The sequence below is a fragment of the Falco naumanni genome, chromosome 10 (genome assembly GCF_017639655.2).
Source record: "Falco naumanni isolate bFalNau1 chromosome 10, bFalNau1.pat, whole genome shotgun sequence".
In the NCBI taxonomy this organism is placed as follows: Eukaryota; Metazoa; Chordata; class Aves; order Falconiformes; family Falconidae; genus Falco; species Falco naumanni.
Window position 1 is genome coordinate 10,448,149 of NC_054063.1, and position 14,846 is coordinate 10,462,994.

Genomic DNA, 14,846 nt, shown 5'->3' on the forward strand with positions numbered 1-14,846 from the left:
TAATCTGTGTAACTGTTTAATACATACACCCCCTTAGACAGTTTTGCCACACGTCCTTTGCCTCACACAGGCGGCACAGTTAAGGGAGCCAAGTCCCATGGCTATCCTTGCTGCCACATAATCCTTACGTGCAGAGGGACAGCTCACAGTCCTAGATTATATTTTCTATGAGTCTAGAAAATTATCTAAGCTATTTTAAGAATGTTAAGGCTAGAGGATTAAACACTCCAAAGCACCAAGAAGTGACAAGCTAAGCATCCATCTTAAACATTACTCCCTTGTTGAGATTTATTCTAAAGTTCTTACTTCACCATTACACTTCTCAAACCCCAGGCAGTTTTTTTCTTATTTTGTACAAGGCATATTTTTGAAGTGCAAGACAAATAAGACTGCAGTACTCAAACCTTTTAACAAAGCGGTTCTGTTCAAGTTGTATCATTAAAACATATGTCTCCAAAAGCAGTCTGAGGGGAAAAAAAGCATTTTTTGCACAGATTTTAATTTGTCTGGAGAAAAAGTGTCAATGAAGTCAGAAATGATAGTAGTATGTCTATATTCAGCCACCCAAAATCCAATTATTTTGTTCAGGCTTTTGAATAAAGTACACCATTTCCCAATAATTGAATTCTCTGAAGTAATCAAGTATCTCAACGGAACAAGGTAACAAAATATTTCTCCTTAATTTATTCCTTACTCTATTATGACCTCAAAATATTAGCTGGATTCTCAAAGATTTCCAAAACAAGCTTACATTATTTGGTGGGGAAAAAAAATATCAGATGTTAGCTTGATTACTATATCCCTATCATACATACTAAAAGCTTCCATAAAACACTGGCTGTTCAACATCTTAATGGAAACACAAATTGTGTTTTGTCAGAAATATGTCCAACTTAGAAGGCATAAAATCTATGCCTATAAATAATTGCAGCTGATGCGTGAACCTTGAATTCAGACTGTACCAAACGATCAACAGCAACCCTTCTGAAAGGCATAGGCCATAGACTTCCTTGAGTTAACTCCTATCTGCATCTAATAATCTTTTCCAAAAGCTGCACAGCTTTTTACTTAAAATTTTTTCCCAAAATAGATAATCCACAACAGACCACATACATTAAGACATGTACACTGCTCCTCTGGACTGGATTTCCCTAGCTTCAGCTTCCAGCTACGACATGTTATTACAAATTTACCTACTGACTACAGCTCATCATCACAATGCCATTTCTGCGAGGATCTGATTCAGATGTCATTACTGAACCTTTGAGTTTCCCCATCTCAAAAAATACCTAGTAACTTCTGTGTCTCAGAACCCCTCTAATCAATATCTTCCCAGAACTGCTGATACCAGACTTCCAATAACTCCACTATACATCCAACAGCTCCATTAGTCCTTTTGACCAGACTCAGGTCTTGCAGACTTCAGTTCAGTTGACTACCCATTGAGTCCGTATTCTTTACGGTGCCAATACCGCTGATGATTGTGAGTTGATACAGTCTACAAAAATGGCCTACATTCTTTTTTCCTATACGTTTAAGTTCAGTATTTAGTCATATGAAGAATGCACAGTTATTTTCACCCAGTTTATCAAACCGCTCTGATCACATGCTATTAATGAGTTCTTTTCATTATTTAGCGCTCCCCATCATGGGTCATCTGCATCAATATCAGTTTTAGGTTTTATTCCAGATCACCAGTCATGGGAGGTAGCACGGGATCAGAGATGAACTCCATGAACCGGACTCAGCAATGAATCACCCGTTTACAATCACACTCCGAGACCTGACAGCGAACAGTCCTCAACTTGCATACAATGCCCTATTATACCTATATTGTTCATTTGCTGATACTGCGCCACATTTCGATCCTAAATAAGAAACACAGCTCAACCACTTGCCAGACACCGTCATCTTAATAAAAACATCAACTGTACAAAGCTATATTCGATAAGCCTATACTAACCGGTAGCACCAGCCACCCTCCTTGGTTTCACGTTAACCATTCCATTATTCGCTTCACAGACAGGCCTATAATTACGTGGGTCTCCCTGTGAGCCTTTTAATTACTGGTGCATTCTTTATTCCTGCCCTCTTGGATGTCTCACAATTATCCAAGATTTAATGACAGAAAAATAACCCACAATCTTAATTGTCCATAGAATACTTTGGGCAATGCTTGATTCCAATTTATCTGAACCTATGAAATAAAAATGTGAATTAAGTTGCTGTTACTGAATGTGCTCCTTAGCTCTTTCCCTATCATCTTGGGAGTGTGAAAGCTTAAATTGTGAACATTTTTAGCTAGCTATCAGAGATGTTTTAGTTATATTTAGTACTTCTAAAAGGGCAATGTACTTGGAAGATACACATTTATCTGGATGCTTATATATATTTCCAGCAACATGCTTTTTCACATACATTTGTTAGGTGACTAACTGCTTTGCTTAGTTCATTTTTGAGCACTATATGCTGGGAAGACATTAATTAACTTCATTATGTCTTCAAATCAAGAAGCATTTTAAAAACATTCTTACAGTGAGGGATGCAGGCAACAGCAAGATCTGACATACAGCTTTACAAAGAAAGTACTAGAGCGCGACACTTGCATGCAAGCAACTAAACTATCAGTTATCGCCATGAACAAGTTGCACATATTTTAAGTATGCTACTTCACAGAGTACCAACAACTAAAAAATGATGAAGAGAAGTAACTCCCAGCAAGCACCCCAAGAAAACTCATATATTTAGTCACTCAACTGGTGTCTCGATATACACGCAAAGCATTTAGGTTTTTTTTAAAAAGACTAAATCCCACCCACAGCAAAACAAATCTAAGCATGGATTAGGGAAGCTGACACATCAGTTAGGTTAGAAAATATATTTTAAAGGATGTAGTGTCTCTTTCAAGAAGAAGACAGGACTTGCCACAACCAGATACAGTAGCCTTTAGAATGGACTTTTGTTATGGTTTTTGAGATGCAATAGATGGTACATAGCACCTACCTTGAATGTTTACAAAGTTTACGAGGTCTATTATGCAATTTCCGATCCCAATTCTCTGGATCACTGGAGTTACTATCATAAGGATGAGGCCGTCCTGCCATTCCACTGCCAGCTTCCTCACACTACTGCTCTGAAAAGCATACATGCAGCACTCACAACCTACATTAAGAGAGTAGTGTTTACCTTTAAATGCCACACACAAAAAAAATTATAGACATGCAGAATTCTGTGTTGTTAGGCTTTGTTTTTTTAAATAAAGGTTGCAGAAAGAAAGATATACAGAAGCACAACTTCTAAATTGCATGACAATAACATTCTATATGTTTTGCTGATACTTGCACTGAAGATTTTGTTATAAGAAATACAGTTCTGTAAGTGTTGGCAGACAACTTCAATTTTGCCACAATTAATTTCACTGTGTCCAAACAGAGAAGTCACTGGTCATAAAACACAAGGCAAACACATCATAATTTTCTTTCAAATGTGTGGTTAATGCAAAGAATGATCCCAACTGTAGAAGAGAGACCAAGTTTTATAATTTGAATGGCTGCCCAAGAGGAAAACAGGAATAAGATTAACAAATAGCAATCCTTAGAAACACTCAATGTAGTCCAGTTTCACTGACTCTTGCAGAAAAGTCACAAAAATTTAATAGAAAACCAGACATTATAAGCCTACCCTTCCTTGACTGGGCTCCAGTATTATGCTCAACTCACCAGAATTCACTCATAGATAAAATAACTTTGTGACTGTCAATGAAGACAGCCAATCTTCAATGACTGGTGTTCAAGTCATACCTATAAGTGACACTTGTGTCAAGACTTGAGTTATATAGTTCCGAATGATCTGATTACAAAAATGATAAAGTAGCCACAAGTGAAGAGCTGATGATTGTACAGCATCTGTAAAAAAAAATTAAAATTACAGACAGATAAGCCTACTATGTTTCTCTGAAGTTTTAAGCTAAATATTTCAGAAACATTGTATGTCCAGCCCACACCCCTTTATTGCATTTCTATTGCAATCAATGAAACTGATTATTTTTTTTTTTTTTTTGAAGTGAGTCCCAAAGGAATTGCGACTTCTTTGAAATAAGGTAGCTTCTCAAATAAAAAGTCCCTCTAATCGTGGAAAAGAAAAGAGCCCTTCTGACAACTTTGATTCTTTTAGCTAAATCCGAACTCAAATTTTTATTGCAAGAGAACAGTAGAGAACAAGCTTCTTAAAAATGTCAGTTGTATATGACTTTTTCCTTCATGTTCAGTTCTAACAAAGAAAACAGATTTTATACCAAGTATACAATCTCCACCACAGGGTTATGGTCGTCCCCCCCCGCCATTACAGCTTCTATAATTAAAAACACTTGGATTGGAAGACTCATATATGGTCAGGTGTCCATATAGAGTCTGGAAAGGAAAAAACGTTTTATTTACAATTATAGAAAATACTCAACTTTCTCATTAAAAAAAAAAAAAGGCAAAAAGCTCTGATAAGCATTTCATTGTGTATTACCTGGAAATTCAGGTTATCAAAACACAGTCAACGCGTGACAATACTACACAAACACAGAAGGTTATAGGATTTACACACATTTATCAGGTGTGTTTAGATCCTTAACATGGAGAAACCTACAACCTATTTCAGAATGGAAAAAGTATTATTAAGTAGGAAGGGGGAAGGAAGGCTGGTTTATAAATCCAGTCACAAGTTACTTGACCAGCTGTCATTCAGAACTTAGGTGCAACATGACGTTAACATTTTCATACATAAGCAATACAAAAATAAAGGCACCTTGTATCCTGAATTGAAACAATTTGTGTTCGCTAGATCCAGTCACTGGAGCAAGGTATACAGTGAGTCTTCCTACTCACACTAACAGTAAAGAAGTGAAGACCAGCATTATCCTAGCAGAACACCATAACTCCCATTCTGGAATCACTCCCTGCTACCAATTGCCACAGGAGCACAGGGCCCTGCTCCGACAAGCACCACAGTGATGGGCTCATTTAGCACCACCCGTTTCTTTTCAAGTTTTCGTTTTTCTCTCTTCTCTTTAAAGCCAGCTAATAGACTTATAAACACCTCATCCTCTCAGGTATGGACCAAAGCAGGTGCCTTATCAGAAACCAGTTGTCATCCAGCAGCTAGTTCTTACTAATTTCACTGAAGCAAGATGTCAATATTTGAATTTCACACTGAAAAGACATGTAAAAGCAGCTGTTTTCATGAGAACTGCAGCTGAAAGGAAAACTTCAAATCACTTTCTTAAATTCTCTCACTTTTTCTGCCTCCTCCCCATCTTTCATTTAATGAAAGCAATAGATTCAACAGGAGGATATAGGTTCACAAGGAAAAAGATGGTTTTAAGTAGGATCAGTTCCTCAATCTGCTTTGCTATACAGCTACACGCTTAAGCCAAAGGACACAGAAGAACAGAAACAAATGGGACTGCTCCTCGCGAACAACAGTGTTCCCTTTTCCCAACTTAAAGCATATGAGGAACCCCAGCAGCGTCACCGATCAAGTACCTGACTGGCACACAACTTGGAACTAGAACACAGTTAAAAGATAAACAATCTGAAATCATCCAAAGTCACATCTTTGTGGAATTTCTAATACAGTTAAAGCATGTCACACTATGAGCTTGTAAACAAGAAACAGTCTTCCCTCCATCCTTCACTCAGCAGGATCTTAACAAATAACACTTCTATCAGAAACAATTTGCTGTAACACAGCTGGGTTTTTTTCTTGACCATTGTTGATAGCATTTGTGTGGATTATAAGCAAACGCATTTATCAGTTTTTATTTCAAGTTTTAACAAACCTGTAAGACAATAAATAAGGAAACTTTTTTTATGCTTTTCTCTATTGAAAATAGAAATTTTTCAATTAACAAATGCCATATAAATTCTGTAAACTAACTAACTAGTCCCCCTGATAAATTTTTGAACACCAACAAATCCACTTTTTCCTGCAACAGAAAAGAATGTTTCAACTGTGGTTCAAATGTTTGGTTTTGGGGGTTTTTTGTTAGTTTTGGGTTGGTTTTTTTCAATTCACATTGTGGGCCACAAAGAAAATATTTTTTGCTAAACATTCTGGTCTTGCATGCAAAACAAAAAAACAGCAAGAGTACATCGCCACAAGTACTATTCAATGCCTCCCATGAAATCAAGGAACTGATCTGAAATGTTTGTAAAGGCAAAAAGGCACTGGGAGTACATGAAATAAAATTAAAAAAAAAATAATCAAATCCAAATATCCTTTGTAGATCACAAAACACTATCATATTGGCCAAACTGATTGCCATTCTGATTAGCTAATAAGCAATTCTCTAGGCTTAAAGAATGATTTCTTACCCATCTGCAGAAAGCTAATACTCTGGAGAATTATTACACAGAATAACTGTGTAAAATAGGTAAATCAGGAAGTAGACTAACTTTCAAAGCTGTCAACACAGACAGCTAGAACACTTCAATTTGCTAACATCAACTTGAAGCCAGAATCCTCACTCATTTCTCAAAGTTGTAGACTACTGGAACACAAAAGAATTGTAAAGACAGACACCCAGTGGGTTTGTGGAAGCTAATAGTTGATGCGGTAGAGCCACCCTAGGCATTGCAAAATACAGTAATTAATGTGTTTACACCACTACTTGAAGAGCTCATGAAAGGATGTATCATACACTAACTTGTGATAGCTGTAGAATATATTATTATATTAATAACACTTAAAGCATATTCAGTTTTGTGCCATGACAAAATAAAATGCACCAAAGATGCACAGCAGATTAAGCAAGATTTAGGCAATATCAGACGCTGGAAAGAAGTGGACATACATTTTTGTGAGATGCAGGACTTTCACTCTTCAAGGTACTGCAAGTGAGCGGGGGGAAAGTGTGCTTTGGAAGTCTTTCAGGAAAGAAGTAAAGCTAATCTCAACTAATTATCAGTACATTTCAAGACAGCTAGCCACACTACATTTATTGAGAAAACTTGTAAGGCAGCAAAGCTTTGGGGTCTTACTGAAGAACACTATTAAAATGGCCTGAAGTTTTGAGACAGAGACCCAGGATGTCATCTTCCGGATGCCAGCTCATCAGATGGAACAAAGAACTGATTGCCCCAGCTGTCAGTATAGAGGACAACATTCAGATAACTAACATGTAATACTTCAGGCAGCTACTCAGCTTTACACCTTGGTCAGAAGCATTTCCTAAAGTAGGACAGGTTTCAGAAGCTCATCTGCTCTAACCTGCTCCATCAATGAAATACACCATAAGGGTGAACCAGGATGATCTGGAAGATCCAGTAGACATGTAACCAGCTAGGACAAAACCTGGCATCAGTTGTGACACTGAAACTCCCAAGATTCAGATTATGTAGACTTCCTGTAAGGGGTGACAGTCTGCTGTTTGCTGGTTCTAGTCATCAAAGCACAAGAGCAGCAATAACAAAAACTAACTTACAAGTAAGATTTACAGGGAATGCAAGCACAGTGACATTATATCCTAATTAAGAAATACAGTTCAAAGCACACATGCTTATAATGCAGACACCATATATAATGGAGATCCATACCTGCCAAGTGAGTTTCTTGCAAACTAGTGCAGACATCAGCCATATAAAGTAGATTTTATAAATTATCATCACCAAAATGTTATCAAACCAACACTGATCAAAGCATAGCTAAGAGACATCCTCCGCAATAGTTTCAAGATTAACATAGCAGGTCAGGATTGAAATGTCTCTTGATAAATAAGAAGGAAAAAAAATAATAATTGAGCAGTCATGGGATGCTGATGATATTCCTATTTCTACAGCACCATGAGCAACAGACAGCCTGTGACTATCTTGTCAGCTTTAACTTTGTAATTCTTAAAAGGAACTCGACTATAAAACACCTATCTGATATCGGAAGCCTAAAAAGCAAGAGGCAGATGATTCCCAATGCCTCCTCTGTATTAAGATTCATTGTGTAAACACAACCTAGGTAAACCTGTAAAAAGCGCAGTGGATTTAGCAACTTCTCCCACACAAAAGCAAAATTGTGCTTATCACTGCAGGAAAAAGGCACAAACCCTAACTTCTTGCCACAACTACTAGCCCTATCACCTGTGGCCCACCAATACAAAAACAGAAGGCAGACAAGACAGAGGGCTTGGTAACACTCGGCATCAGTAACAAAATTAATAGCATGAAACAATTTATCAGTTACATTTCTTGAAACAAGGAAGGTCTACACCCATGGTGGTACCCAGCAGTGACAATACATCTCAAATGAACAAGAAAATCCCAAATGATTTTTCATATCTTAAATGAATTCTAAATTAGCTTTTGATTCCATATGTGTTTTAAAGAGATATGTACTTTTATTGATAAACAACAACCAGGCCAAGATTTAAGCAACAGTGCTAAAGGAAAGCTGTGCTGAAAGAAATTAGCATATGAGGGTTTGGTTTTTGCATATGCACACAGGACAAAACAGCCCCAGCCTCAAGCATACAACCTACGAAAGCATACAGTTTATAACAAAGTGACAGAAAAACCAGTGGTGACTATACTTGTGACTAATTTAATAAGCAGTGTCATCCACACATCAGCTGTTCACCATTTTCAAATGCAATTGCACCTAAAAGGAAAACTGGGATTCAAGAACGAATTTAATGTGCAATACGAGAGCTGCTTTAACTTGTCTTCCTCAACCCCCAGTTTCCCTGGCATTAACACACTGGGCAAAAGCATAAATACAAACATGTGCTGAAAAAACCTGTAAGAACAGTCTTAAACAGCAACATCAGTAGACGGCAATGATGATCACAGGCAGCATGTAGTAGACTATGAGTTTTTGAGACAGAAACAGTACAAATCAAGAGATAATACGCAAAGGCTTTTGGCAGAAGATTTGTGCATCTTAACAGAAAAAAATTATCTCTGATGCTTTGCAAGAAAGAGACCTAGTCAAAGACAAATCCACACTGACAGACCTACAAAACAAATACAATGGAACAATCTGCCTTAACTACAGAGAAATGGTTAAAAAAAAAAAACCGAAAGAAAAAAGAAAAATCAGCCAGTTCCTTTTGACTGTACTTGTTTTCAAGCTATAGGAATTCAAGGTAACCTACACAAGATGATGCAGTGACAATTTTTTTTTCAGTTCAGATAAAAGAAAATAAGTGTGAGCTATCAAGTCACGAACTGTGATTAATGTGAAGTTGATAATTCATGTTTCTGGATCATCTAATTCAATAGCAATTGCAGAGAGAAAGAGAGGGTCTTCCAGGAAAAGGATCACCAAAGCTGAAGCAACAACAGAAATAAGTACTCTTTAAATGAATCATTACACATGATTCATGAAGGAAAAAGGCAAACAAAAAGGAGAACAGAGATGACAGTCAAAAGGCTACCAAGGAGCCAGGTATTAATCATGTACTCGAATTCGTAAGAGGCAGCCATGAGTAAAGAACAAAAAGATACAATGTTCAACCACTTCTTTGGGCAAAGAAGCCAGACAACCCACAGACACAAACCTGGAAAAGGTCTTATGATGGAGCTGGATCCAAATCCTGAAAGAGAGGAGTTCTGAAGTGACACATTCGATGGGATCAGAGATAAGAAGGAAAGAGATGCAGAAGCAATAGCTAGAAACAAAAGTGAATTTAAAGAAAAAAAAAAAGGTAATGATAAGCAACTGCAACAAATAATTGTGCTATGACAGATCTGTCATACAAGCAACTGGTATTTTCTGCAAATAAAAGACAGTTACGTGGAAAAAAGTTTTAAAAGACATCGAACTCATTACGAAGACAGCTTGAGTAGGCAAATCGATCCTTAAGGATTATGTAAAATAAGGATGCTCAGGAATCAGACGATCGCTGCCAAGCAGCCCTCAGCAGTAACAGTGCGTCTGTACTGCCCAGGCAGCAACTGCAGGTTTTACCAACAAACATTATACGATTAAGACTGGTAAATTAAGCAGTGTTCAGCCTGCTCGTGACACCGCACGTCCCAGCGGTACCGCGGCACAGCCCCCGGCCGAAGGCGCCCCTGCCATGCCCTGAAAGCGCAGAGGCTCCAGCACAGGGCCGGGGAAAGCCGGGGCAGGCCGGCGGGCAGGTGCCACGCTCGGGCGGCCGGCCGGGGCACTCCGAGCCGCCTGCGGGCGGCTACAGCACCGCGCCTCTCCCTCACGGGCCGGGGCCGGCAGAGCCACGGACGGGCGGGCCTCCCGCCAGCCCCGAGGGGGCCCAGCGCCGGGCCGGAGGGGCACGTCGCCCGCCCCCTCCGCCACAGCACCAACGGCCCCGGGCGCGGGGGAAGCGGCCCGGCGGCGCCGGCACACAGCTCCCGCCCAGCGCTGTGCCGCGCAGCCCCCCCCCCCCCCCCCGCGCAGCCCCCGCCGCGCCGCCTCCGCCCGCCACTCACCGCCCGGCCGAGCCACCGCCTCCCGCCGCCACCGGCCGCTGCGCCCAGGCCCGGCAGCCGCCGCCGCCGCCTCCAGGTCTCGCGAGAGCTGTCCGGCGCGCAGAGGAGAAGTAGGCGGTGGCGCCCAGGTCTCACGAGACTTGAGGAGCATGGGGCGGGGCGAGGCGACGCCGTTGCTAGGGGCGGGCCGGCGCTGTGAGGCGGCGGGCGCTGCGGTGTCTGTGGGGCGGCGGCGGGCCGAGCCCGGGGCTGCCCGAGGGGCCGCTGCCTCTCCGGGACCCGTACCGCGATTCCGCCAGGGCGCCGCAGCAGGGTGTGCAGCCGAACAAGCGGGGCACCGCCGAATGTGGAGGCCGCCGGCCCGCGGGCCGGTGAGGCGGTGGCGGTGAGGCGGTGCCGGAGAGCGAGCGCCGCCCGCCGGCGGGAAGAGCCGCTCCTCGTCTCCCGCCTGCGGCCGCGGGAAGACGGTGAGGAGAGATGAGGCGGGTGAGCCACACTTTCCCCTGCAGCGATGCACGGGGGGGCGGTAACTGGGCGGCTGCCGTTGTGCCGGGGCTCGTTGGTGCCTGCACACGGGTGTCGTGAGGAGCCACCGTTACTGGTTCCGCACGGCGGCACGTACCGAGCACCCGGACCTCACTCCAACCCCGTGGTACTCTGGCACCATCGTCTGTCTGTCCCTGCCTGGCACAGAAAAAAATAAAACCAAAGGAGGCTATAATGCAGTTCAGCTAGACGAGCTGACATCTCTTTTGTCTCAGCCTTCATCCTAAAACCCGTTCCTGACTTACATTACAACTATAATTTTTAGGCCTGTCCAGCCCTATAGGTTACATAGAGTCTGTGTAACCTTGCAGCCTATCTAAAAATACAATTAGCAGATGTGACTTTCATTCCATAATACCCTAGCAGAATTATCATGTCCCACACTGTAAGCAACTTCAGTGTACTGAAGTGTCACAGTTGTTGAGGTGACACTAAGCCCTTTGCACTCCTCGCAGAGGCAGAATAAACCAATACCAAGACCCAACTGTGTTCATATCTAAAGACAACATTTGTCTCTTTTTTTCTAAGATATTCTCTATAGCATCATTATTAAATACAGGCAGAGCTTGACTTCTGTATCAGGTGAAAGGACTGTAGGACTCTGGACAATAAGTATATGGAAGCAAATTTGAATTGGCAGACAGTTTGGGAGGAGGAATAGAAGGAGCAAAGATCTGCCCAAACCTTTGAATGTTTATCTGTTCTCCCTTGTGCACTCTGGGGAGCCAGTCGGGTTGCACAGTGGATATTTTGGGGCAGCCCCACTGTGAAGATCTATGGGGTCTTCTCAGAGTCTCATAAAATGTCATTTCTAAGCCACTCTTGGGCCAAACTTCCCAGGGAAAACATGCAGGTAAGAGGCAACATGAATTGATATCCTGCTGGTGAGTGTATTCACCTTGAGCAGGGGTTATGATTTAACCTCTGGTGCAGGAAACCGACAAATTTACTGTCAGGTTTCAGAGACAGCAAATGCCTCTTGTGTGCTTCTTCTATATCTTACAGAGCACCTTACCCTTTCAGGGGCACCTAAGCATTAAACTGCAGATTAAGTGAATGTACACATCTGTACTTGCCTGATGCATTAGCAGATCTGACTGCTTCAGGCAGGAAATACTAGACAAGTTATACACCTTATGTACAGTAAGGAGAGGAGGGAAAGAGGGGCAAGAGAGCAAAGATTTTTGCCTTTGCTATACCAAAGTGCCCCATAAAAGACACAAGCTTTGCTACAATATACAGCAAAACATGAATCTGTTAAATTAATTGTCTTTTCCATCCTTTAACAATAGCCACAGAGATAAACTACACAGTTCTAGAAATCCACCCGTAGAACAGTGACGGCCAAGCAACTTGCACAAAAGCTGTTAGAATGTGCTAACTAGGGGAGGAGTCAGATGTTACCTGCCGTTTAACAGTGAGCTGAGCAATATTAAATAGCAGTATTATTTACAGCAGAAAAACTGAGAAGCAGCTAAGAAAGCCAAATCACTAGCAGCTAAATCACCAGCAGTAGGTTTTACTTACAATTTATCTAGTTTTTATTAGAGTCCTTGTGATTTTGGCTTTGTTAATTTTTTATGGATTTGGGTTTCTTTCACATGCGACTGTTTTACTTCCCATAAGGGTGGATATTGATATTAGTGCTTTTTGTTTCAATGAGTCATGAGTGAAAGATACAATTATATTTCATTTCACTAAAAATTTTATAAAAACCAGGTGTGTACAGTAGATACCCATCTGCACAGGTTAAGTCTTCGAGGACACAGGTCTTGGCAAAAAGCCCACGTCAGATCATAAAGCAAGGTTTTCTGCCTTGAAAGGAAGTATGTGCATAGAAACCACGTTCCTCAGGGAGGACAAAGGCCTTCAAGAGGAAGACTTCCAAAGACCCTATCTTTGGAAGGCTGATCCTGTGGATGTGAAGAGATGTGGACCTAATACTTTTCTAACTGAATCTCACTATAACAGGGGACATAGGAAGTCACATGAATCTGGCAGTCGCGTGCATATCTAAGTGTTGTGAAGTGCGGGCTCACTTAGTATTTACATTGTTTATATGCAAGTACACACCCTGGCATAGACTTACGGCACGTTCCAGTGCATGCGTGGGAAAACAACACAAGCATCCCCAAGAGTCATGCCACTGTCTCCTTCAGTGACCATTGGCTGGAGATGAGATTTTGGCTCATACTAGCTAAAAACTCCACATTCATCCATGTGCAAGCTCAATTTTCCACTTCTCTTTTTTTTTTTTTCTTAGAAAGATAGATGGGCAATACCATTTATCTCTCTGTACTGTAAATTCGTCATATCTTTATCATGCCTCTTTTTATTTATTTCTTTTCTGACTGCTGTTGTCACCATTTATTATCATATGTAGGTGTTTCAGTGGCCCTATTATTTTTCACCATCATTTTCCTAGTCCTCTTCATGTATGAAAGCAAGATGACGAAAATTACACATTATTCCAGGTGAAGATGAATCTTTGCAATGTATCATGGTATTAAAATATTTTTTGTAACATTCTCTGCCCCACTCTGAATATTTTTCTCTTTTGACTGCTGCTACACTGATCAGAAGTTTGAGCTGAAAAGCCATAACAAGTCTGTTTTCTAGATAATTGCCATTACTAAGTATTAGAATTCAAATTAGTTATTTTTTCTAATGGGCATTAGCTAGCACTAATTCACCTGCCACTGTGCTGGTTTTAGCCTTTCTGAAGAGTCATACTGTATGTGGGCAAAGCAAACATGACTTCAGCCATAAACGAGACAATGCTAAGCATAGTTTGGCTGTGGCCATGTTTCTAGCTAAATAATGGTCAGTGGTGCATCACCTCTCCAAACCTGAAGCCCTTTATAAGCAACAAGTATTTTTTGAAATGTACAGAAAGATTAAATATTTGTGTAAGCATCTTTCATCTACTGGGTAACTGAAGTTTAGGAAGAACAAGTTGTTTAGAAAATAATATTATTTGTTTAGATCAAAATGAAACAGTTTCTGAATTTGGCATTTGAAGATTGTATAGTTTCTGCATGTGTCATTATTGTAAGGGTACATAAATAGCTTTGTCCTAGGTAAACACCTTTTGTTTAACAATCAATATAATTTTGTGCACAGGAAATACCAAAGGAAAAATTGCTTTCATGATTTTTGTATTTATATTGATGTAATACTTAAAAATCTTGCCCCAAATGCTAAATTGTACAGGTCAGCCAGTTGTTATGCTTTAAAAGAATGTCCAAGAGCTTTTGGTCCACTTTATTTAGTAATACATAAGTGAGACATAGTTAAAAAATGCAATTTTATTTAAATTAGCACAGAGGTCTGTTAAAAGAATAAATAGAAAGTGCACTTTAAGGCCTTGATTCTACAAATAGGCAAGTGGCATGGAACCCCTGCCTGTGTGTGGGGTGCACCGATGTGCACAGACATACCACCTGCTTGCAGCATCAGAGCCTTTACATTACTGAAAGTATAGCCAAGATCATGAACTACAGTTCACTAGTTACAAGTACCTTTCTAGCCTTCAGCAGATTGAGTTTATATTTGCAATGATTTATAAGTTTTTTGCTAGGTTCCCCAAAGTAAGCTAGACATCAAACAAACAAATAAGAAGTGATACGGGAACATACATAGAGACACTTCGGCTTAGAGCAGCAATTCATCTAGATTTGAGCTCAAATAATGGCAAATTTGAGGGCAACCACCATTATTCCTACTGAGAAAACTTTCTTATTAGTCAGAAATGATTGAGGGTTTTAAGCACATATGTGCATATACCATTCATAATAATTTTAATTTGCTGCTTTTTAAAATTATTATCATAATTCTTTTTTTTCCCCATCATATTATGTCTGATTTTTT

The 14,846-nt window shown here is 40.5% G+C and overlaps 1 protein-coding gene across 4 annotated transcripts in view; it reads right to left on the reverse strand.

Annotated features, from left to right (window-relative positions):
• BTBD10 (BTB domain containing 10) overlaps positions 1-10,490 on the reverse strand; it is a 29,860-nt gene extending 19,370 nt beyond the window's left edge. The window contains exons 1-3 of one of the 4 annotated variants that reach the window (XM_040607870.1): positions 10,431-10,484; positions 3,801-3,905; positions 3,004-3,162 (exon numbers count right to left, since the gene is read on the reverse strand). In XM_040607870.1, coding sequence (XP_040463804.1) covers positions 3,004-3,104 — 101 coding nt within the window. In that variant the 5' untranslated portion in view covers positions 3,105-3,162; positions 3,801-3,905; positions 10,431-10,484. Of the gene's footprint in view, positions 1-3,003; positions 3,163-3,719; positions 3,906-10,430 lie in introns of all 4 variants that reach the window. The other 3 variants (XM_040607869.1, XM_040607871.1, XM_040607872.1) reach the window with 3 other exon arrangements.
• Between the last annotated feature and the right edge of the window lie 4,356 nt (positions 10,491-14,846).